The sequence below is a fragment of the Acinonyx jubatus genome, chromosome A1, assembly GCF_027475565.1.
Source record: "Acinonyx jubatus isolate Ajub_Pintada_27869175 chromosome A1, VMU_Ajub_asm_v1.0, whole genome shotgun sequence".
Taxonomy (NCBI): Eukaryota; Metazoa; Chordata; class Mammalia; order Carnivora; family Felidae; genus Acinonyx; species Acinonyx jubatus.
The window spans coordinates 144,595,374-144,620,064 of NC_069380.1; the positions used below are offsets into that span (position 1 = coordinate 144,595,374).

The following is a 24,691-nucleotide window of genomic DNA, read 5'->3' on the forward strand; positions in this document are numbered from 1 at the left end:
GGACCGAAGTGTACTAGTCCCTTTGGGTCAGGAAAGAAATTTCTGTAGTAACAAATGGAAAGGAACTGCCCTTTCCTGAGTTCAGTAGTTCTTTGGTACTCTCTTTTAATCAGTAGTATTATTTAGCTTCAGTTTTTTTTTTTTAAATTTTTAATAATGTTTATTTTTTGAGAGAGAGAGAGCATGAACAGGGGAGGGGCAGAGAGAGAGAGAGGGAGAGAATCCTAAACTGGCTGCAGGCTCTGAGCTGCCAGCACAGAGCCTGAAGCGGGGCTCAAACCCTTGAACCCAGAACCGAAATTGGACGCTTAACCCGCTGAGCCACTCAGGCGCCCCTAGCTTCTTCTAGTTTTGATAATCCCATTTGATGAGGCTTTATTATCCCTCCGTTTTTGTCTTTGCATAGTCTAGGTAAAGAAACAGGTGTTTTGAAGTGTTCAGGTTGCATAGTTCTTGGAAACTCAATAAAGGTTTTTGAATTAAATTGGTATTGCTTTTTACCACTAGGCTGCCCCCCCCCACTCCTTTTTATGTTGTATCTAGTATTGATGTTAATGATTTCCTTTTGTATGATTTCCTTTTAAAATACACTGGTAGTTGCGTATGTTAAAAGACCGAGGTTTTACTTAACTGCTTGTTTTCTCTAACCCTCAATAGCCTTCCTAATTTAAGATTAAGGTTCTTTGTGTTCTGTTTATTTTTGTCCTTCTCCCCCCACCCCCGTCTTTTTTATATTCTTTCCCCATGGCCCTTAGTTTAAGACCCATGTTTGACTTGTATGTTATTTCCTTTACTTTACTTTAAGAAATGCTTCTCTTAACCTTTCTCCACTTCTAACCCTATTTATTTCTCTTCTGAACAAAAATCCTCCAAAGACTTCTTTATGTTCTAAATCCGAAGTGCTCTTTTTAAAAGTGTAGCTTTTACTCCCATTCTTCCCCCAAATGCTTTTGTTATTGTCACCAGTGATCTCCAGGTGTTGATCATTCGCAGTCTTTATTGTATTAGACCTATCAGCAACCTTTAACACAATTAATCACTTCCTTCTCCATGATACATATTTTCTTTCACTTGATTTCCAGGACATCCCACTCTTTTGGTTTTCTTTCTACCTTATTGGTTGTTCTTTCTGTCTTCCTTCTACTCTTCCTGATCTCATATTGTTGAAGTGTTCTAAGGCTCACTCTTTGGTTCTGTTCTTTTCCTCTTCCTACATTTTTTTTTTTTTTTTGATGATATCAAGTCTTAATGACTTCAAATACTATCTGTATACTGAAGACTCCCAAATTCATATTCCTAGTCCCCCCCCCCCCCTTCTGAACTCCAGACTCAAGTATCCTGTTGTCTACAACAGGATTCTTTAAAGGTATTGCAAACTTACATGTTACAAACTGAACTCCTTTTCCTCCAAAACCTGTTCCAGTCTTTCTCACCTCAGTTGATGGCAACTCTGTTCAGCCAGTTGCTCAAAGTTAAGTATTTGGAGTCGTTCTTGACCCTGCTTTGTCTTCTAGTCCATCAAATCCATCAGTGAGTCTTTTGTTGACTCTCTCCATAAAATATATCTAGAATTTAACCATTTCCTACTATTTCTGCTGTTAGCACATTGATCATCTCTTCCTTGGATGTCTGTTATTAGTCATTATGATTTGTTGCTTGGATTAACAGTAATAGTTCTAGCTGGTCTCTCTGCTTTCTTCATTCCTTGCTTCTTTGCAATCTATTCGCACGCAATAGCCAGAATGATACTTTTAAAATATAGGTGAGAAATTGTATTAAAATGTGAGATTCTAAATGCAATGTGTTATCTTAGATTGGATCCTGGAACAGGTAAAAGATATTAGAGGAAAAAAATGGTAAAATCCAAATAGTCTAGAGTTCAGTTAGTAGTGATGCACCAATGTTGCTTTCTTTGTTTTAATGAATGCACCATGGTAATATAAGATGTTAATATTAGAGGAAACTGGGGCAGGTGTATATGGGAACTCTGTGTTATTTTGCAACTTTTGTGTAAATTCAGTATTACTCCAAAATAGAAAGTTTATTAGAAGGAATGTGAAATTACTTCTTTGCTTGAAAACGTTTCATGACTTCTCATTTGATTCACAGTAAAAGCTAACATCCTGACATTGGCCTACAAAACTCTACATGATCTGGTTTCCCATCACTCTTGGTATTCTCTCCTCGCCTCACTCTGTCTCAGCCATATTGGCTGCCTTGTTTCTTCAGTATACCAAGCCCACGGCTACCTTAGGGCCTTTCCACCAACTGCTTCATCTGCTTGGAATGCTTTTTCCCAAACATCCAAACAACTAAATCTTTCATCTCCTTTATGTATGTGCTCACATATCCCCCTTTCAAGAAAGCCTACCTCAACTTCCTTTAAAAAATTGCAACTTTGCCTCTTTAAAATTAAAAAAAAAAAAAAGAAAGAAAAAATTTAAAAAAAAGCTGGGGCTCCTGGGTGGCTCATTTGGTTGAACATCTTACTCTTGATTTCGCATCAGGTCATAACCCCAGGTCTTGGGGTTGGGCTCTGTGCTGAGCGTGTAGTCAGTTTAGGATTCTCTTTCTCTCCTTCTGCTCCTGTACCCCTCTCTCCTGCTTATGCTCGCATTCTCTCTCTCAAATAAAAAAAAAAAAATAATGAAAATAAAACCTTTAAAATTGAGGTTTTGTAACTATCCCCCTTTCCCCTACTGGCCTCTATACTCCCAGTTTTCTCTTGTTTTATCCTCTCCTTTTGCTATAGCTTATCACCATATTGTATATTTTACGTGTTTTTTATTGTTTTTAATCGTTTGTCTCCTATTAAACCGTAAGTTTTAAAAAGGCAAGAATTGTTATCTGTTTTGCTTCCTTATGCCAAATTCTAAAACACTGTCTGATGCATACAAATGTGCATGTTTTGGTTAAATGAATGGACTTGACTGGTTATTTGAATTTAGTCATCCTTGATTTGTAGTCATCATGAAACACTGAATTGTTGATCATTTTCATATATCATGTTGTTTCTTGCCTCCAAGCCTTTGCTCAAGCAAGTTCTTGTGCTTGGAATGCCTTTTCTTATCCTTTTTTCCTTTTTCAGTTTTTAAGATTCATATCAGGTGTAATTCAAGGAAGCCTTCCTTGAAATGTCAGGCTGGCTTACATGTACTCTTGAGAGGAGGTACCACCCTGTCTCTGCACTTTACAAACTTGTAAAATAATTCCTTTTGGGTTTTTTTATTTCACTAGAGAGTTGGGAATGTGTCTTACTCATTTTGGGAATATCTAAGCTTGGTACATAGGGAGCATTCAGTGAATGTTTTAATATAATAATGACGTGACCAAAGTCACTGAGCTTTGGAGCAGTAGAATTGTGATTTCAATCCGAATCTTCTGAGCATAAAATTTAACTCTATTTGCTAAACTGTGTTTTCTAGGAAAAGGTGGCTGTCCTTAAAATAATAGAAAAATAGTTCTTTTTATACAGGTAGGAGGTAGTTAATGCATTTTATAGTCCTGGGCAATTTGCTTCTTGTCATTTGTGAAGCTGCCAGTGCTGATGAGAACATGAGTTGTGCTTTTTTTTTCTAAGACACTGGCTGAAATAGATGAACAGAGGGTTATTATAGTCAGCAATTTTTAATTTTGATGAAACTGGGCTCTTGTTGGGATAACACTGTTGAGATTTTTGTTGCCTCAAAGGGGAATGCTAGAATTCCAAACTGCTCATGAGGCATTCATGCTTTTGCTAGACGCCTGCACTGCCAATAGCTTTATTTTTTTTTTCAACTTTTTAAATTTATTTTTGGGACAGAGAGAGACAGAGCATGAACGGGGGAGGGACAGAGAGAGAGGGAGACACAGAATCGGAAACAGGCTCCAGGCTCCGAGCCATCAGCCCAGAGCCCGACGCGGGGCTCGAACTCACGGACCGCGAGATCGTGACCTTGCTGAAGTCGGACGCTTAACCGACTGCACCACCCAGGCGCCCCCTGCCAATAGCTTTAAATTAAACTTTTGTTTGTGTGCCATTGGGAAATCCCAGGCTATTTTCAAGATATTGCAGAGATTTTCTTCCACTGATATGGAAATTGCTGTTAAGATTGAGTTAAAAATGATTAGTTTGTTAACATGATTTCTGATAGTTGGCCCCCATATTAGGTAAATTAATTTTGCATTTAAAATGCTATATAATCTTAGATAATGAGCTAGACTTCCAACTACCTTTTATGGTAAACATTCTGAATTTAAACTCTCCTCTGAATATTTTTATCATTGTTGTAGTCTGTAAGCCAATCTTTTTGTGATGTTGCCTAGCCTTTAGTACTAACACAAGAGGAGATAATTTAACTCTATAAATTCTGAAAAGGCTTCAGCAGCTTTCAGCCCCATTAATGAGGATGAAAATAATGATTAGGCTTGGGATTAAGTAATCAAAAACAAATATTCCTTGGAAGGCATTCCTGATTTTGTGCCTTCTTTGAACTTTACTAACCCTGTAAGTGTCCAAAATGTTGAAATCAGCAAGGAATTCAATCTGGTCTTTATGTTAGAGGATACTATTAGCTTACTTATAATTTTATCCAAATAGTTAGTGAGAATGATATTGAATAATGTAAGACCTTGCTCAATTGGAACAGAAGCAAGCTGCTGCTTAGAAATTAAGATGCTCCCATTGTTGAGGAGACTCGTCAGAGTCCTGACAGTATAAATATTGACATGCTGAGATATGTCAATATTTACCATAGAGTTTGGAAGTTGCCAAGTTCCTGTTTAAGAAATGTGACCCTAGCATTGAACACAGTATATCAATAAATAAGGGACATGTCCAATGAACAGCTGCTGAGAGAAAGTAGGATAACATCTGTGTAAACTTTGGGGCACTTAAAGTTAAATTAAAAAAAAATATATTGACAATTCTTTGGTAATTTGTAGGTAGATATCAAATAGTAGGTATATAAATAGTAGGTATATAAAATAGTATACTGATATAATGTCATATTTGGGCTTAACTTATGTTTTTAAAAAATGACAGCATAGTTGCAATTTATAATTTTATAAATTAGTTGTGCAATGATACTCATCTATAAATTGAATCAAAATTTCTTGCCTTAATACTGTGTTTGGGAACCAACCTCATCATCTTGCACATTATTCTTATAAAAATTGGCTCAAGTCAAGACTTAGCTATTACTTTTGGGAAGTTTATGCTCTGAGAATTTAGCAATAGAAGTTTAAATGTGATGAGAAAATTTGTTCTGTTATTATTTGACAACTATGTCTCAGAAGAAAAATGAGAATATTCAGAGCAAGTAAAGTTGATATGTTTGGTTGAATGTCATAGTTCACTACTGTTCTCATATGAATATCACTGTAATAGAACATTTGATGTAAAGTAAAGAGACATTTGAAGCTTTCCAAGTCATTGGAACCATACAAACAATCTTCCATCTGTTTTGCAGACGTCTAGAAAAAGGTTAAACTGAGCATTCTTTGAATGATAGTCCTAAAACAGTCCTAGAAGAGCTTTAACTATGGGTATCAAGACTGACCCTCTTGTTGCTTTTCTTATAACAGAGATTGATGACTTTTATATAGTAATTGAATCATTTAACCGCATCACACTGTTATCTTTATATTGTGAAGAATGGATGCAAAGTATAATTGAGGTTGTATATTTTGCCAGGAGTTACATTTATTTCTATAAAGATCTTATAAACATAAAAAAGAAAATTGTATTTAGAGGTCCATAAAAGTCTTTTAATCTATTCTTTTCAGTGTAGTAAAGATGGAAGAGAAAAAATTTTAAAATTTAAATTGTTTTGATCCCTCTTGCCGAGATCATTTGTCGATACTTTGAGGTAAGCTGTTGAGTTTTAAGGAGAAAGCATTAAACTTATTAATTAGTGATTTTTAAAACTTGGAAAATGTATTTTTGCAGTGTCACCAAGACTTGAACCTTTGTTTTGAATATACTTCCCCCCTGCCGAATCATTAGGAATATGACCATTATGCAAAGTTGGCTCCTTGACCAGTTGTCTTCTTGAATCATTTGTTACCGATTATTTATCATGTAGTGATAACAAAGTTGCCCAGTCTTTTCAAAATGTCATGTGTTTTAGATGTGATGAGAGTGTAAGCGTATTAAGCTGAAAGTGTAAAACTTGGTGTTTGATGTTGAATATTGTAAGTTTAATGTTTCCCAAAGTTTGGTACTCCTGTCACTGATGGAATATACAGTTTGCTGACTTACAGCTATTTTGCAGGTATGAGATAATTGAGGTATGAGATAATTGAAGTTTAGAGAATTAAATGATTTGCTGAAGTCTACACAACCAAGGCATGACAGTGAGGATTCATACTGAAGTCTGACTGATTCCAAAGCCTAAAACAACGTTCTTGGCCTCATACCTGAACCATCTATAGTTAGATCTAGATTTTGGTACCCCTGGAATCAGATCTGAGCTGCTCCCCACACCTCAGTTTCACTTTCTGTTCTGTTGGTTTTGTTGTCAGCGGCTTCAAGCTCGCAGTGTTAGAACATCAAGTCCAGTAGAGAAGAATGTATATCCAAAGTCCTGGAATTGAGCTTCACTGGTCTTTGTGGTCCTGACTTGAATCATGTGCTCATCTCTAAGTTAGTCAAAGGTGCATGACATACCAGTATTTCTGGTGTAATGCTTATCACATAAAGACTGTTACTAAAGAGTCAACACTGAGTTCACTGCTTCTTAAATAGGGTCCTAAGTTTTGAAGTGTTAAATTACATATTTAAGTTGTATATTTAAGAATATCTTTCTAATAGATGATGTTTTCTCTTTTTACAAAAGTACTCTTTCACAACGTAATCAACGTGATGGTCAACTAATACTTACTGAACCCTCTTCTTTTTAAACATTTTACTGTGAAAAAATTTAAAAATTTTGAGAGAATGATTTTGAGAGAGTAATAGATCCCTGTGTACCCATCACCTAGCACAACAATTATGAGCTTAGTTCATCTTTTGCTCTTTTGTTTTTATCTTGAAAATAAATATGTAATTATTCATCCAATTAGGAATGGGTTGTTTATAACTTACTATCATTTGAACCATGTGAAGTCATTTTGTGTGTGTGTGTGTGTGTGTAGGTTAAAAATTGTTAAATACTGGCAATTTCATATAGTTCCTGAATAGTTGTGTATGGCTGAATTAGGTAGTGTCACCAGTTGAGGATATGTTGTAGGGATCTTTTTTTCAGGTTTAACTCTGATTTGTACCCCAATCTTATTATTCATCGTCTGGTTGCCATTGGAAGTAGGCAGATAAATGGGTACAGTTGTAAGTAAATGGTGGGTTTGTGAATGGGGGAAAAAGGACAGTGCAAGTCCTATTTCTTTTCCAGAAAGTGTGTTTAGTTTGATTTCATTTCTGGGCAGCACATTTTTCAAGTAGGATAGACTGTATATATGCTTAACTGATGGTATTTCATAGGGACACCCTCACTCTTCTGAAATTAAAATACAAGAGAGGTGTCAGAATTTCAAGGCTTAAGAAATCATAATTACTAAGTTCTTAATGAAAAAATGACTGTTGTTTAGCTAATGCTGTATTTCAGGTATTATCTTATCTCTTCAGTTCTGTTAAGTGTCATTCTCACATGAAACTCTGCAATTAGGACTGAAGTGTTCTTGTGAAAGTTTAGAAAGTTTCCAAAATGATAAGTGTACTCTCGTCCTTTCTGCCAAGTTTATTTGTAATTGAGAGTGTCCATTTGATGAAGATAAAGGAAGTTCTGGAACTGTGGGTCCAATTTTCAGGGCATTTCGGATCGAGGTGTTAGATTTTATGTGGGAAATTTATTCAGGCCTTTTATTGTTTTTAAATACTTAGTTCATTGGGTAAAGAAAAAAGGAGAGGAAGTGAACTTTAAATGAATCACTGAAACTAATGATTATTAATGGTGTTTGTAAAAGATAAGCAGAGGAAATGAGCAGTAATACGATATTTGGAATGGCAGCAGCTGGCATTCCACAGTTATAAGAGAGGTAATTGAGAATGGACTATGACCATGGCAAAGATGCCTTAATTTTTAGACTTATTTTATAGTTCTAATGCTTTATTTCTGAAGCATCAGACTATTAATGTGTAACTTGAACTTAGCTGTATTTTACAAGTTTTTGAACAAGATTATGCCAACAGTTTTAGCTATATTTTACTCTTACCTTGGGGAACCGTCCATCCTAATTTGCCTGGGGTTAAGAGGGTTACTGTACGTGGACTTTCCGCGTTGAAACCAGGAAAATCTCAGACAAACCTGGATCGCTGGTCACTTTACTTTCATTCCTAAATTACTAGAATGGGGATAATATTGACATGATTAGAAAAATATTGAATAATATTATGTTTTTTATCATTAAAGTTTAGGAAACTGGAACGTGAAAACATTGTTTCAAGAAACGATTTCTTCTATAGAAAGTTAGCTTAATATTTTTAATTGCCTTGGAAATTTAAAGGTAAATTGATTTAAAAAAAACTGAATTTACCCTTTAGGTAGGTGCTGGCATGCTATTAATTAAAATTATAGGAAAAAAATAATGAAAATTCTAGGAATGAATTATTAATTAAAAAAAAGTCTTCAATTGGGAATTCTGTTAAGATTAGTATGGATAATCAATGCTTTTAAAAAAAATACTAAACAAATGGGAAAATAGTCATCCTCTTTGCATTTAGTTTTCCTGAATTGTGTGACGTTTGTATTATTAAAAGTAAATAGCCCAGTGTTTGTGACATAAACCTTTCTTTCCTTTTTATTGAGTAATATATTTGGTCCTGTCCTTGAATTTTTATAATATGATAGAACTTAAAAAAAAAATTATTACTGTGCTTTCGGTTTACAATTTACATTTTTTTTTCTTTTCCTCCTTAAGAAAAAAATAAGGTTAAACAAAATAACATGATCAGGAATCTAATTACAGACTCTTAGTGGCAGTGTGCTCTGTGCTAATCTTTATTCTGAACTCACTTTAGGTATCAGCCTACTTTTCTCAACAAGGGGGCACTTAAGTTAATTGCTTCATTAGAAACATGCATTTAGTCTCTTCTGATCTGGCATAGCTGCAGAAGTTTGAACACCTGCAGCCCAAGCAGCTTGAAAAGAAGCTGTAATTTAACTATAAAGGAAAATAAAAGAAGCTCAAGTTCAAAATGGTGTTATCAATGATACAGTGTTGTCACTAACTTGAGCTGACCTAAGAGAGTTGGCTTCTGCACTGCTTCTTATCAGCATCCAAAAGGGCATACAAAATTCTTTGTAAACTAATTTAAAAAGCGTCTTGTTTATTCAGAGGCAACTGTGAATGGTATTTGTTCAGAGTGTAGATCACATCAACTGCATACCAGCCAACAACTTATTTCTCTCCTAAGAAGGAAGCCAAGTATCAGAGACACAAAGTACTAAAGATAAGCTTCTCAATTCTCAACTGTTCTAAGCTCTCAATAAAGCTACTGATGTACAAATTGGGGTGGGACCCAACCGTTTCCACCTGCAGGCATGTCTTAGATCCTTGGCTCTGGCTGGGAGAGGTGCTGATACCAGTGCGACCTTTAGTGCCCTTAGAAAACAAAACATAGGTTTTCTTATGGCCCTAATCAATCAGTCCTTCTGAAGAGGATTCCACCCCTTTCTTGAAGTATTCTTGGGGCAGAAAAACTATGGCTGAGTATTCCCATTTATGGGGCTGGCGAAAGCAAAGACATCATTGGTTTGCCCTTAAGAATCTTAAAAGACATGGCAAGTCATCCTTTCTTCTGCTTTGTGGTTGGTTCTTAGATAATTTGTATTTGATATTTAATGAGGGGGTGACCTCAGTAAGTAAAGAATGCATTTCTTTCAAAAGTGGTTCAAATAGTATATTATCAGGAAATTAAAACTCGGTTGATAGAAGACATATCTGAGGCTACTGAGGCACTCACTACAAAGTATTTACAGGATACTGACTTGTGCTATTAATATGCAAGTGCTTAAACATAACTCACAGCATCCACAGTTTCAAATCTGAGTACAATAAAATAATGGAATCTTTAAAATAATTTGATTTAGTTTTAGCTATAAAAACCTAGAGTTGACCAGACATTGGAAAATATTTGAAAAATGAATAATTCAAAGATGTTAAAACAAATCTGATCCCTAAATGTCTTTTTAACATTATTGAGGTTAAAGCCCTGTATATCATTGTGAAAGTAGGATGAAGTATCTGAAATAATCAATTTTAGACTACTTTGTGTCAATAATTAATTTGTCTTTTGGCCCCCCTAGGGTAAAAATATCAGTGAAACCAGTTGCTTTTTATCAGCAGTTCTAAGTGCTGAGTTTTCTTTTTCACAAAGTTACATTAATTGCTAACAATGGCCATGTTCTTGAGGCTTATTTAAGATGAAATAATCAGTGTCAGTTTGTATATCTGTGTGTTTGTATATAAATTCTAGAGGCAAAAAGTGGCCTTCATAAGTAGTTTCTATTACCCTCCCCCAACCAAAGTTGTGGATTTGAGGCCTATGAGAATTATGTAAGGCTCTTAGCTATGTGTCTTTTTCAATGAATGGCATAGAAAAACAGCAATATGCATTTTCCAGTAATTTTCAAATTTAAGGATTACAGAGCATGTGGGTAATTAGCTGCATGGTAAGTGGTTTTGACTAATTGATTTAAAAGAAAATATTCCCAAATGAATAAAGCATTTCAGAAGTAAGCACATCTAGGCAAAAAACAAAACAAAACAAACAAAAAAACCCCAAAAAACAAAACAAAACAAAAAACCTCAGTGTAGGAAAATTTTTGACTAAATGAAATATTTAAAAAGAATTATATTTTTTCAGTGATTATGTTATAGTCAAGTCTACAGATTTGTATATTTTTAACACAAACATGCTTAATTGATGTGGCTTCAAGTATGGTTATTTTAAAACTTTGTCTCTTACTGGGAAGAAGAATAAACATTCCTCTGAGTACACTTTAGGTAGCAGTTAGAATTATTGTTAATTTATCAATTTAGAGGTATCTTACATTCTTAATTTTAGATACTCTTTCTTTTATTCTGGAAATTGCCCTGCTTCCTTACGCTTTTTACTGTAAGATAGAATAGCTCTAGCATTCTATAATTAAGCATCTCCTCCACTCCCAGAAGATAGAGATTTGTAGTAAAATTGGTTTTGTGAAGAGCTGACAAAGTGAGTTGTTTTTATTTTCATATTCAATTGTGTAAAGAGCTGACAAGGGGCGTTTCTTCATATTTCAGTTGTTGGTATTCTCATATGCAATTGTTAATTGAGAAAAATAATATGCTTTATGAGAATGTAATAGTTTTTTAATTAAAAAATTTAAAAAAATTGTTAATGTTTATTTTTGAGAGGGAGAGACAGAGTACAAGCGGGGGAGGGGTAGAGAGAGAGACACACACACAGAATCCAAAGCAGGCTCCAGGCTCTGAGCTGTCAGCAAAGAGCTCGATGTAGGGCTTGAACTCACAAACCGTTAAGATCATGACCTGAGCCGAACTCTGACGCTCAAACGACTGAGCCACCCAGGCGCCCCAAGAATATAGTAGTTTTAAATTGAGAAAGTGAATTAAAACTGCTTTAAGATTTTGCTCTTGTTAAAACTTACTAATCAGTTGTCAGTCAAGTGTCAGTTAACAATTTACTTTGGATTTTTACAGCATGTTATACATTTTGTTCATAAAAACAGAAGAAATTTTGTACCTTCTCCCTGAATAAAAGATTAAAGAATTCTTTTTAGCTTTTTTTTTTATTAACAAAATTTTTTTTTAATGTTTATTTATTTTTGACACAGAGAGACATAGAGCATGAGCGGGGGAGGGACAGAGAGAGAGGGAGACACAGAATCTGAAGCAGCTCCAGGCTCTGAGCGGTCAGCACAGAGCCTGACACGGGGCTCGAGCTCACAGACCGCAAGATCATGACCTGAGCTGTTGGATGCTCAACCGACTGAGCCACCCAGGCACCCCAAGAATTCTTTCTAGCTTTTTAGGGATCATCTAGCAAGAGATTCATGCTTTGTGATTAAAGAATAATTCTAGTTTTTTATCTTTGGCAATTTGTGTGCTTTGTTCCTGGTTTTGACTTTTTGTAATGTTTTTTTTTTTTCTTTTTGTAATGTTTTTTTCTTTGTATATTTGTAATTTTTAGGGTAGTTTTTGTTTTGGATGTTGGTTTCTACAGCTTAAGTATCTCTCTTTTTTTTATAAAATTTTTCAACGTTTGTTTTTGAGAGAGTGAGAGATCGAGTGCGAGTGGGGGAGGGGAAGGGAGAGAGGGAGACACAGAGTCTGAAGCAGACTCCATAGTCTGAGTTGTCAGCATCAAGCCCATTGTGGGGCTTGAACTCATGAACTGTGTATGAGATCATGACCTGAGCCGAAGTCAGATGCTTACCCGACTGAGCCACCAAAGTGCCCCTTTCAGCCTCTCTTAATGAAGTTCACATGGTCAAGGGATATTCCAGTATTAGAAGGAATACAGTTATTTGCTTTGAATCAAATATGTGTCATACCACAGCTTGGTAAGTTTGAGGTCAGTTTGGGCAAGATTCTAGAGTAAATTAGCAGAAGAATGGTTTTTGAATTCATAGAAAAAGAACCTCTAATCATTAGAAATGAAAGCGGGATTAGTAAGAAAAGTCTTTATTCTTCATATTGGTGAGCATAGTTTTTTTTTTCAGCACACAACTTGGGCAACTCGTTTGGCACTTACGGGCTTCTGTTTTATCTGTAAAAATTATAAACCAATATTGAATAGAACTATGATTTACTGTTTGATGCTTGGTTAACTATTGTACAGTGTTCTATTTTACTAATATTTCTTTGGTGCTTTGTGTAGCTGAGAGACCAATATAGAAAACATTATTATTTAGGGTGCCTGGGTGGCTCAGTTAGCTAAATGTCCACTTTGGCTCAGGTCATGATCTTACGGTTTGTGAGTTTGAACCCTGCTTCGGGCTCTTTGCTGACAGCTCAGAGCCTGGAGCCTGCTTCAGATTCTGTATCTACCTGTCTCTCTCTGCTCCTCCCCCACTCATGTTCTGTCTCTCTCTGTCTCTCAAAAATAAATAAACATTAAAAAATTAAGAAAAAAAGAAAACATTATTATTTGATAGCCAAAGTTTCTTACAAAAATATTAATTTAATTATTTTATAACAGGTGACCAGAAATGGAAAGAAAAGTAAGCAGAATTTGTTTTGCTTCTGAACCAGATATAATTCATTTTCTACAAATTGCTTGGGAGAGAACGTTAGCATCTGGTTTTGTTATTACACTTACTGATGGTCAGTCAGCATGGACCGGAACAGGTAATATTCAAAACAAGTTTTTTAAAGGTGAAATTTCAGTAATGTGCTGTTTTTTAGTCCTCAGTGATACTTCATATTAAAGTGTTTCTTTAGTAGGTACTGGGTAAAATGAGCATGATTGCTTTTACTTGTTATTGCTGTCTGATTTACGTGTAGATTTGTTAAGATTGAATGCCATTTTATATAATTAATAGAAGGATAGATAAATTAGCATGTAACCCAGTAAATTCTGGTTAGTAGTTTAGTCTTAATACTTAGAGTTGGTCAGGGTTTTTAAATGATGTCTTTATACAAAACATAAATAGTACTTTATACATATATGTATTTTCAGGACCCCAGGGAAAATACTGGGAGGCATAAGAAGGTGGGTTGGCTGGGCCAAGGGATTGTGTTGGCTTGGAGGAGTGGGGTGGTAGTGATTTGCTTTTTATTTCACACACTTATATTGTTTGAATTATTTTCTAGTATACATGCATTACATATGTAACAAAAACAAAACAGAATCCATGGTGTAAAATTTTGTAAATCAAGGTTCAAACTGTATGTGGTATTTTCGCTATTACTTCATGAAATAGACTTTTAATTTATGTTTGGCAGTGATCTTTTAAAAAGTCTGATGCCCCTGCAATTAATTATTATTTGTGGAACATGGCAGGTCTAAAGTGAAAATACATGGAATTATCTTTTGCTCATATAGCAGTTTTTATACTCTATTAAAGTATTTTATTGAAAGATTTGAAAAAGTATTTACGCAGTTATGTAACAGTCATTTCTAGAGTTATGTTGTAAATAATGTTTTAGGTAAAATAAATTTGTCATGTTAATTTATATACCATTTGTATCTTCTATCAATTTTGAAATATTTCCCTAAAACTTGTTACTGTAATTATTATATCGTCTTTTAAAATTACATGGTAAAGTGTTCTTTCTTGGATGTTAAAAATTCTGTTACACAGTGCAGTCAAACTGAATTTATACTTGCAGAGTTTATTTATTTATTTATTTTAATTCTCCTTTTTTGACAGCAAGGAATGCTGATGTAAGTATTATTAAAATAAAGAGTTTTCAAGGATAATGTTTGCAGTACCTGTTATGGTCTCTGTTTAAGCTGTAAATTTCCTTTTTTTTTTTTTTTTTTTAAGAGCACAAGCAGGGGAGAGGGACAGAGGGGGGAGAGAGAGAGAGAGAGAGAGAGGGAGAGAGAGAGAGAGAATCTTAAGCTTAGCATGGAGCCTGATGTAAGGCTTCATCTCATGACCCTGAGATCATGACTTGAGCTGAAATCAAGAGTCAGATGATCAACCAGCTAAGCCACCCAGTTGCCCCAGCTGTAAATTTCTATGTAAGAGAAATCAGTTGTTGCCTTTTATGAGTCAGAACTTGTCAGGTTAGTTCTGTGTATGCTGGTAAAGGTGTACCCAGGTGACAATAGCTCTGTTTTGAAAAGGAGGTGCATAGGGTTGAAGATCATGGCAGTAGGTTAATGCCAGTTATCTGGAGAGAGAGCAGTTTCAACTGCACAGCCCAGGATACGGGTCCTAGGTGAAGTGGTTGCTTGTATGTAGGGAATACTGAATACTTTCTTTATAACATAGATATTGACAGTTGACAAATGGCTTATTCTGTATAATAAATTATGATTAGACAGATGACTTTGAGATGCTTTAAGAGATGTAATTATCAAAAGAAAATATAAATTGTAATCTAGTTAGTAAACTTCATTCATCAAAGCAAAGAACAATAAAATGTTGTTTTAATTTTTTTTTTTATTACTAAGGATTGGTAATGAACGAGTACTCCGATTAACTGTTAAATCTTGATTTAACCGGAAATTTAAGTTGAATTTACATTTATGGAACATTTTGTGTATGTCAAACAGAATGTGCTGGCAGTTGTTCTTAATACTATTATTATGAATATTGTTTCCCTAGGCTAGATTAATTAGGAGCAAGGAATGCATGTGATTCATCAGTTATTGTTTAGAAGTATCTAGACCAGTGCCTAGAAAATACATGCTCAATAGATATTCTTTGGAAGAGAGAATGAAAAGATGCCTCAAATACATAAAACTTGCTAGGAAAGAAAAGAAAGAGAACCATTTATTTTAGAGTTAGCATGTTTTTTAATGAAAACTCCAGTTGTATATTTATTTAATGTTGACATTAGTCGTAAATGTAGTATATTTTGACGTTTGTTTTCCAGCTAATGAATAGTGTGAGAAAAATGTGATGTATGATTTCTGTATCCTTGGTGAATTGTTAACATTTTGGCTTCCTTACTAAACAGGCTTTCAAGCAGAACATTTTATAATGCACCATATATGGTCATTTTATTTTCAAAAATATTTAAGTTTTAATCTCACAAATGTTTTATATCTTTCATTATTCATTTCTATTTTCTTGTGTACATTTCAGGGACAAAGTATCAAGCCAAATAATATAACATTGTTTCCATGTTTAGTTAAGGCTTATTACATAAATATGATTTGGTTTGGCACTTTATAGATAGACAATAACATGATTAAGAACATTGAAACAATTACATAATTGAAACATGAAAATGGATTTCCTTCCTATACCTCATCCTGTTTTTTTGTACAATTTTTTGATTGCTGCAACCTTCAATTTGGATAATTTTTTTTCTCTTTTCATTTGAGTGAAATTAAAAGGATGTGGGGTTCCTTTTAATCTCCCACACACTAAATTCACTGATTTCTTTTCCATTAGTAATGTTTTATCTAATGAATGTTTTGAGGTCTAATTATCATGTGGTCTGTCATCACTTCAACATTATGGAGGGTTATATCGCAGAGTTAAGTCACAAAGTAGGTTAATGATTGATGACTATTATGTGACCTTTATAAGAATTTCAGTCAGTGAAGAGAAACGTATATTACCCATCTCTAGAGTAGTTTAAAGTTCATTGAAAAGTAAATTAAACTTTATTAACACATTTATTGTCACATAATTATATCTACTTGTATGTGGCCTAAGCATTGATATTTAGTGACCTATTTGGAGATTATATGACAGGGTTCAGTGGACAAAGGATTTTTAATAAAGGTAGTAGAGTAGGTCCATGATGTGATATCATCAAAGATCCTTAATAGGGGGTGCCTGGGAAGCTCAGTTGGTTAAGCGTCTGCCTCTTGATTTTTGCTCAGGTCAGGATCTCACAGTTTGTGAGATCGAGTCCCACTTCAGGCTCTACAACTCACAATGCAGAGCGTGCTTGGGATCCTCCTTGGGATCCTGTCTCTCTCTCTGTCCCTCCCCTGCTCGCATGTGCTCTCTCTTTCTCTCTCTCTCTCAAATAAATGAACATCAAAACAGCAAGATCCCTAATGGGATAATAAGGTGGTCTTCGAAGCACTGACACAAACCTAGGATATGCACGGTCTTCAGTTCCTTATGCATAAGTATCCAAAAGAAAAAAATCTTCGTTCCTTATTTACATCTTCATCTAGCCACAAATAGTGTTAAAATGATGCTTTCTTGATTCCTACATGTCTGAGAACAATTCCTTGGTTTTTGGTCATGTTGGCCTGCTCCCTTTTTATGCCATTATTATGCGGTTCAGCTGTATCCTTGCTGAATTTTATTATTTCCATGGCTTTTATTTTTGTTCACCAAAGGTTTTGGAACATTGAATGCTTACAGCTGTGCTTCTTCCAGATGTTCTTAGCACAAAATTCAAAACTGGTGACCAAGTTTTTCCGGGATTGAAGTTTTAAATAGGCAGTCAAAATTTCACATTTACCATTAATGGAAATGTTCAAGTACATTTTTTTCTGAATTTTCTTCTCACAGTTTTTAAAGGGGGAAGTGTAAATAGAAAATTTCCTTTCATGTTTTTTTTTTTTCTCAAAAATGGCATGTTCCATAACAATAATCATCACAGCATTTCACAGATGGCATAACATCAGAGAATATCGAAGAGAATACCTAAGATGTTAGCACTTGAATCTAGGCTGCATAAGGCTGGCATTTTTCTCTGTCTGTTAAACTTGTATCCCTGGTGCATAGAATGTTACCTGGCACATAGTAGATGCTGATTAAGTATTGTTTTGAATAAGAGAGTTGAATGAATAAATTCCCTGAAATATTTTCAGGTAGGTATCTTTTCATTTTAATGAAATTTAGAATGCTTTTTACTGGATGTTTCATCAGTAGACATAATTTTCTTTTGTGTTTTCTTATAATTTTTTTCTGTAGTGGCATTAAAGATGGTTTCTACAGATATATTTCCTATTTCTCTGTGAAATATTTTCTCTTCCTAGGTCTTTATAACTTCAAAATTATAAAATATGAAATTATTCCTTAAAAGGAAGCATTTGTCTTCTTATTTTTATGTTTTTGTTTTTTTTTTTCAGAAGCACCAATAGGGTATTTAGAAGGTCAGTTAGATTTCATAGTGGTGATCATCTTAAATCTGCCTCTGCTTCAGAGATAGACAAAATATATGAAAGTATTTTAGAAGCTGTAAAATCATGTAAAGAACATAAAATATTTTTAAAAAGAATATAAAATATCTTTATTCTTACCTCTTTTCAAAGTCTGTGTTAACATTCATATTTTAATATCAGAACTTACCAAAAAACGGTAATGAAAAATATATGGAGATATTTCAAACCCTTTTCTTCATTGCCTGTCATGAGGCTTCCAGACACACTTGATAGGATTCAGACCAGTGGAATGAAAATCCATGTTAAATTTTTGGAGATTCTTTAGTAAAGATTCCATTGTAGTATATTCTGTAGTTTATCATACTAATGTATTTTTTTAATATCATGGAAAGAAATAGTTTTTCCAGTGTCCCGTATCTGCCTTACCACAAAACAAAACAAGCAGAGAGACGGTAAGTATGAACCCCAGTTTGACCATGTATCTACTCTGTGTTCATAGACCATTACTTGCTCTGAGCCTCAATTTTAGCATTTGAGAAATGAAAATGTCTATCAGTGTTATAAGGAATAAAATGGATAAATGTAACCTTTGAATATAAAAAGATGGGACCACATGAGTCTTTCATCATTGCAGTAGCCTGAATTGACACAGGAAACCATCCAACCACACACGTTTCAAACAAATGTTAGGTTAAATCTTGTAATTTGAAAAGCAAAAAGACACGTTGCAGCTTTAGAATGTAATAAAGGGAAATCCCCGGTGCCATCTACGAAAAGGTATCGGGAAACCAAAGTGGTTAATGGGAACTAGAACTTAACTATAGGTCCATGGAATATCTGAACTAGATGTGTGTCTAAATGACTGTGACTGCACTACCTGAGTGGGGCGGAATGTTGAGAGTGCAGGCCTCTCAAGGAACTGGAACTCGCTCTCAATGTCAAGAAAGGAAACTGAAAAGTTATCCTGTGAATGAAATCATCCTAAAAAAGAAAAACAGAACAAAAACAAAACCTACTCTCTGGTTTGAAGATGCAACATAGAATCAGACCAGTCACTAAGAGCTATGAGTGAATAAAAGCGTGAACGAAAATCAGGGGCGCCTGGGTGGCTCAGTCAGTTAAGCCTCCGGACTCTTGATTTTGTGAGGTTGAGCTCCACTGGGGCTGCACTTTGAGCACAGACCTTGCTTAGGAGTCTCTCTCTTTCTTTCTCTCTTCCCCTCCCTCCACTCTCTCTCTCAAAATAAATAATAAACTTAAAAAAAATCCACAAAAATCAGATCCCTAAGCCTGTGTTACGTATGAATGAGGGCTGGGGGATTTACCTTTGAACTCTCTGCTTCAGATGTAAAAAAACAAGTGAAGAAGGTAACTTTCAAAACTGGTCCGGAGCTGTTAAGGCCTATAGAGACTCCAAGAAAGTTAAACTAGCAACCTTCATTTAAGGCCACCTCTGTTTCCCAGATCAGATGAAACTCTGGCTAGAGGAGAGTCTTGTTCAAACATTGCAAAGCTTGAAAGGCAAAAACCAGAATGAGAATGTGTCAGCAGGTAGTAGAAATGGAATTAATACTCTAAGAACCCTGCATGGAGACCAATCTGAAAGAGATTTTAAGTATATTTAAAGCCTTCCAATATTTAAAGGAAGGGTGTGGAACAGGATATTATGAAAAAGAAAGAGAATATCTAGAATTGAGAATATAATTGTTGAAGTAACAATTTCTATAGATGAATAGAGCATCAGCTTTCAATATACCTAGGTGAGAGAATTGGAAGCCGGATCTGTAATATACTGTATGTCACACAGGCGACACTCAATAAATATTAATTCCCTTCTCTTTTCTTCCTCATCACTTGCCTCATCCACTTTCTTTATTGTTGGCACATAATGAGATGAGAAGAATGAACTCCATTTTTACTTTAATTTGACTCAGCCCATGTGAGTGAAAAATAGGCTATAGACTATTTTATCTCTTTAATAATTGAGACAAGAAAGATGTTGTAAAATACTGAGCGTATTAATCATCATAAGGAACAATTTATCTGACTTTGACATAGGAGCAGGTATACAAGATGGTAGTTTTTCTAGTAAGTTACAATGCATGTATTTCATTTGAGGGCAGAAAAAAATGCAAGGAGTCTAATGTTTTTCAGATGAGATTTGAGGCTAAATTAACATTTAGTTTCTTAAAAACTACTAGGTTCAGGTGCACCTGGGTGGCTCAATTAAGCGTCTGACTTAGGCTCAGGTCATGATCTCATGGTTCGTGAGTTCGAGCCCCGCATTGGGCTCTGTCTGCTGTCAGTTCAGAGCCTGCTTCAGATGCTCTGTGCCCCTCTCTCTCTGCCCCTCCCCTGTTCACACACACTCTCTCTCTCTCAAAAGTAAATAATAACATTTTAAAAAATTGCTAATTCAGTTAAATGGTATAATTTTACTTAAAAACGTGTGATATGAGGATTGGTTTTACCTTTTGTTTAAATTTCTGTAACATAAGTGATAAATTAGTAGCAACAGGTAATCAAGTATGTTCTCATGTTTAGGAATCTATTTTTCATTTTGAAACTTATTTTTGTCCCCCATAGTTTCTGAATCAGAGATTTCTCAAGAAGCTGATGACATGGCAATGGAAAAAGAGAAATATGTTGATGAACTGAGGAAAGTATTGATATCAGGAGGAGGACCAGCTGATGCATACAAGTTTGATTTTTCTAAAGAGTCTTGTCATTTCTCCTTTGAGAAAAACCTGAAAGATGTTTCAGTAAGTAAAACTTTCCATAATACTGTAAGTGGTAAAATGTCAGAGCATTTATTGAGGAATTTTCTAAGTAACTAGCTTATTACCAGAATACCTAGGAAATCAAAGTTTGAAAAGTACTCTGTTTCCAAGTTGGAAGAATGCTTCATTCAACATTATAGTCATTAAATGCTTCATATTAGTTAATTGTGAAAAATAATTATTAGGAAATGTATTTAGTTGCTAATGGTTTAAAAATAAGGATAATAGAGATAATTACATGAATCAATAGTTCTGAAAAGTGGGGTCAGAAGCTTTGGACCATTGAGGCAAAGTTTATTGTAATACGTTTTGGAAAATACTGATTTTAAGAAAGAATATATATTTTCCAATAATATTTAATAATGATGACTTATTCTCGACTTCATTAGAATGTATTTGAAATTACAAATCGAAAAAATTAAGTTCAGTAAGACATGTCCTTGGGAATTAAGGTATTTTATTTATGTATCAAACTTAGAAATACTAAAATAGGAATAAATTTCAACCCAAGTTTTTCAAGGCTTACATGCTTTACAGACAAGAATATTTGCTACTTGTCCTCTTTAGTTCCTATACCAATTCAGATCAAAGTGGGTGGTTTCTGTATCAAACATATGCATCAAAATGTACTGTTTATATATTTTAGCTAAGTTTATGGTATAATCAGAGATTGAATTATTTGCTTTTGACCAGTGGTTTATCATTCTGATACGACGTCTATAGTAGAATACAGGGAGGGAAATTTTTAGCCCATTATGTTTAGAGACAGTTATTGGCAATTTGTGCTGGAACTGAATTGAGTTAAAAAAATTCCTTTAAAATGACTCTTTAATTCAGAATGATTAAAGGGATTTCACCAATTAGAGAAACATGTAAAGCAACAGATGGAATCATTATTTTGAAATGTATGTTAACCTATAGAGAATAACACAGAGACTGGCTTCAGTAATTATTTCTGTTTAGAAGATACATACTTTTTCTACTTATCCAATTTATGTAAGTTTCAACATGCTGAGGTCCTTAAAATGATAATCTAAAATAGGTTAGGTAAGGTCTGAACTGACTACTGAAATTTTGTTATTTATTGCAAAGTGTTCTTTCCTATGACCGAAGCACAATCAAATGATGTTATGTTCAAAAGAGCTCTCGACTTTTTCTTCTGATACTTTGAAGCAGATTATCATCAAATTGGAAGTAGTACCATTTCCCATTCAACAAGCATTCATGTGTAATGACTGACATTATTTCATGTAGCTAGTTTCTGGTTTTTATGTGTTTTATGTACACTGATGCGTGAGAAATTCCAAGGTTGTGAGTTACCTATTGGAAGCCTGAAAGGCTTTTGCTGTATTTGACTTGGGGGGGTTTGCTTGGATTTGGATGGAGTACTTGGAAGTACATCTGATTTTGCTGCTTTTGTGAAGAAAGAACTTCAAGGATTCATGATCTATGTCTTTTACAATTGGCTTGGCATGAATCAGCATTAAAAACTGTGACAATTATCCTAAAAGGTGTCTTGCTTACCACCTTGGATATAATCAACTTTATTGAGAGAAAGAAAACCTTGAAATGCTACTTTTCAACAGGTTTTCTCAAGAAATGGAAACAGAATAAGTGATTCCCAGTATGTCCCAGGATATGTCTTAGAGCACTACACTGTAGTGTAGATAACTGCTTCCTTATTTTTCATCTATTAATTTGCTTATGAGAAAAAGAAATGGTGCTCTCAGAAGAGTTTCATGAGTTTTTTCATGAGTTGGCATACTGGAAAGATATTTTTGGATATTTGAGTGAAGTGTAGCTTTCAGTTTGTGGTGCTGTGGTCAGCCTTATGGATGCAGATGAAAATTACAAGTTCATTTGGCCAAACTGCCATGGGAATCTCCCAGTGCTTCAGGATGTGTTTCTGAAATTGAATTTCATAGTGACAATATCTTATAAATTCATCTGCTGGCAAAAATATGCGGACAATTGGACACATGGCAGAATCCTTCTTAAGGGTTATAGTGCTTTGGATGATGTAAAAATTTAAAAGGAATTTGTAATCCTTTGCTTGATGGACACAGACATCCGATTGTGGCCAAAATCTTCTTATACTTAGAAGAAAAGAATGAATGTAGATTCCGTCCAGAGAGTTGTAGTGAATCCTGTCGTTTGTTGTCATAAGGTTACTCTCCCAGTGCAAAGGATATCCCATGAGTCCTAAGTACAGTTACTACCAGTTTTATACCTCTCAGGGTCATGGTTTTTAGTCATTTGTTGCCATCAGTTCAATAAGTTTTATGTTTTTAATTCTGTGCTGGAGATCAGTGCATAATTTGAACATTTTGGGTATTCAGTCATATAAGACTTGAAATTTATATAAAATATTCTTTTACAAAAATCTTTTTAGAGGGAAATTTTTTAAAGAAAGTAATGGCTGATTTTTGTATTCAAAAATATGTGAGTTTTTGAAAATACTATCTTGTGTTTTATCAGAGTGAAATAATTGTCAATCCAAAGCAATGAAATATTTAAAAATGTATAATGTGGATGTTATATACCTTTTTTGTAGGGACTGTGTACATAATTGTCATGAGATTCCTTTTGAGCTCATAACACCCAAAATTTCATTTATGCTGTAATTAGTTTTTCTTTAAAGATAACATAGGTGTTTTTATTTTAACTTAATTGCCATTGGAATAAATGTTGAATGACCAGCTAGACATTACCTTTCTCCACACAGTACAAACCTCTGGTACCCTTCCTGCCCTATCACCAATATTTTTCTGTTGGCAGTAGATTATTCTAGATGAAAACATATTATGCAAGTATTTAGAACTCATCTCTTCATTATAAGTAGTAACCCCCATTCAGGAGAGATTTTTCTTATACTTCATAAGTCATTGTTATTTTCTTGCCATTTGCAATTCCTGATTTTGCAGTATATTCTTTGTCATGCAAACAATACATCTTAGTTAATAATGTTTTCCTTTTTTCCTTTCATAACTTGCTCTTTTTCTTCAGAAAAAACTTGTTTATGAGCCACAAAAAAAAGATCTAATAATTTTTGATAAGAATAACCTTGGGCTCATTATTTGTTTGCTCATACTTCTGTTTTCTCATCTATAAAGGTTTAAAGTGATTTCTTGAGTTCATTACAGGTCATCTAACATACTGTGGTTTTATAGCTCTAAAAATAGCCCTAATGAAGGAAAGCCATGAGGTTTGAAGCACAATTAAACATAATACACACATGCGCGTGTACGCGCGCGCGCGCACACACACACACACACACACACACACACACACACACAAAAGAGAATTAGCTACGGGTCTCTTTTAGAATTATAGTAAAGTTTATTTTTTATTCCTTTTTCTTTGTCTCCACTGCCCCCATTATCAGAAGCTGGGATACAGTTTAGGCTGAAAATTTGACAACTTAAGTACCTTCGAGGTTTGTTTTTCTTTGATTTAAAAATACAGATGGGCAGTTGTGGGTTAATATAATGGCTTTATGATGTTGGAGGCCCAGTCTTTTTTAAATCCTGTTGCCTTGACATTTTTACTTATTTATTTATTTTTATTTTTTGTTTGTTTTTGAGAGAGAGAGAGAGAGAGAGAGAGCGAGCATGAGCGAGTTGGGGAGAGGCAGAGAGAGACTCTGGACCCACTGAGGTACCAACTGAGCCACCCAGGCGTTCCCCGCCTTGCCATTTTTAACAGACAGTTTTTATCTACTGGTCCAAGAAGGCTGCTGTAGCTTTGCTGTTATGTTCACCTTTTAGGCAATAGGACTGAGTTAAGGAGAAAATAAAGAGCGTTGTGTATTTTCTTTAAGGCCATGACCTAAAGTTGCATACATTACTTTTGCTTACATCCATTGTCCAGAACTAAGTCACAAAGCTTCATCTCACTGCAAGGAAATCTGTGAAATGTGATCATCAGATGTGTTCTATGCCCAGTAATTTCCATTACCGTGTAAAAAGGGGAAGGTAGAGATAGAGGGGCAACTAACAATTTCTGCATGTTAACATTTATGAGAGATTGATGTGTCATTTAGACGGTTTCACTTTTATTGTTACAGGGTTATTTCTGTAGCATTTTCATTATAAAAAATTGTTTCAGTCATGTTTTAGTTCAAAAAATGTTGCAAGATGTAGCAAGGTACAGGCTAATTTGTATCTTGCTATAT

The 24,691-nt window shown here is 34.6% G+C and overlaps 1 protein-coding gene across 8 annotated transcripts in view; it reads left to right on the top strand.

Moving 5' to 3' along the window:
* Positions 1 to 24,691, top strand: part of XRCC4 (X-ray repair cross complementing 4) — a 297,500-nt gene that overhangs the window by 602 nt on the left and 272,207 nt on the right. For all 8 annotated transcript variants that reach the window (XR_003413807.2, XR_008299483.1, XR_003413805.2 and 5 more), the window contains exons 2-3: positions 13,184 to 13,332; positions 20,324 to 20,499. Coding sequence is in view for 5 of the 8 variants with exons in the window: in XM_053224614.1 (XP_053080589.1) it covers positions 13,194 to 13,332; positions 20,324 to 20,499 (315 nt within the window). In the remaining 3 variants the exon portion in view is untranslated. The remainder of the gene's footprint in view (positions 1 to 13,183; positions 13,333 to 20,323; positions 20,500 to 24,691) is intronic.